The 1318-nt window shown below is 51.4% G+C and overlaps 1 protein-coding gene across 1 annotated transcript in view; it reads right to left on the bottom strand.

The window, feature by feature from the left end:
- SLCO3A1 (solute carrier organic anion transporter family member 3A1) overlaps nucleotides 1-1318 on the bottom strand; it is a 157680-nt gene that overhangs the window by 118606 nt on the left and 37756 nt on the right. The window contains exon 5 of the mRNA XM_015569118.1: nucleotides 1091-1313. Within this exon, the coding sequence (XP_015424604.1) occupies nucleotides 1091-1313 (223 nt within the window). The remainder of the gene's footprint in view (nucleotides 1-1090; nucleotides 1314-1318) is intronic.

Here is a 1318-nt window from a genome sequence, read left to right as displayed (position 1 = left end):
CAGGAGTAACTTTTCCAAAGCTTAGCACCCGGGGACGGGATGTGTCATACAGTCCAACAGCTTGTGGGAAGCAAAATTCTACTTGGCAAACAAGGGGTGGAGATGCTAGGCAGGCCAGCCCTCACCGTACAAATGACCTTGCAACACGACCCAGGGGCAGTGACATGACCAAGGAGTCCATGCCACCTTGCCAAGAGCAGACACACCCATTTCCTATAAGAGCAAATCGCCACTTAGATATTTCTTAGCCCTGTATCTGCAAATGGCTTCCATCCTTCCAGGATAAAATATCAGAAATGCACACAGCGCAAAGCAATTTTTAAAAACTCACATGCACCTTATTTCTTCCGAAATACCCAGTTTCAGCACATACCCCCGTTACAGAAAAAAATTACTCCAAGTCACCAACTTTGAATGATATCAAATGCCAACGAATAGAGTCCAAGTCTTCCCAGGTAGCCCCAAGTTCACAGGCACACAGAAGAACAGGTAAATAAACACAAAACTCCTCCTGACCACGTCTCCCCTCTCGATTCTCCTAATGCTCAAATTCTGCACAGTGGCACCACCTGGGGAGCTTTTTAAAAATGCATTATGGCCCAAGCCGGTTTGGCTCAGTGGATAGATCATCAGCCTACAGACCAAAGGGTCCCGGGTTCGATCCCGGTCACAGGCACGTACTTCAGTGGCAGGCTCCTCCCTGGCTTGGGCCCTAGTCGGGGCATGTGCAGGAGGCAACCAATCGATGTGTTTCTCTCACATCGATGTTTCTCTCTGTCTTTCCCTCTCTCTACCCGACTCTCTATAAAAAAACAAACAAAAAGAAAATCAATGGAAAAATATCCTGGGGTGAGATTTTTTTAAAAAAAGCATTATGCCCAGAGGGCACCCCAACCCAACTACACCAGATTTCCTGGGGTGAACTTTAGACCTTAGCTCTCAATATCCCTGTGTTTTGAAGCCAATTGTGAGAACCAGTGGCTCCGGCAAAATACAGAGTTCACGGCCCACCTTTCCTTCCTTTGTCAACACGCCCACGTTCCTAACAGCATGAACCCGAGAACGGCGCCTGGCGCTGGCCGGCTCCTACCTATATAGAGCGAGGAGTCTTTCCTCCGCACGTGGTCGTCGATGTAGGAGACGCCCAGGGGCTGCACGGGGGTAGCACCGATGCCCAGGAGCACCTGGGCCCCAATGAGCAGCAGGTACATCATGTTGGTGGTGGTCCGGTTGCGGCAGATGAGGTCAGGATCGGGCCCCTGGTCGCTGGCCGTGCCATTGGCGGCGCAGACGTCGCGGCCCTCGGCGCCCCAGAGGA

The sequence above is a fragment of the Myotis davidii genome, unplaced genomic scaffold (assembly GCF_000327345.1).
Source record: "Myotis davidii unplaced genomic scaffold, ASM32734v1 scaffold164, whole genome shotgun sequence".
NCBI classification, from domain to species: domain Eukaryota; kingdom Metazoa; phylum Chordata; class Mammalia; order Chiroptera; family Vespertilionidae; genus Myotis; species Myotis davidii.
The sequence above is the reverse complement of the archived record's forward strand: the minus strand, read 5'-3'. Positions and strand labels throughout refer to the sequence as shown.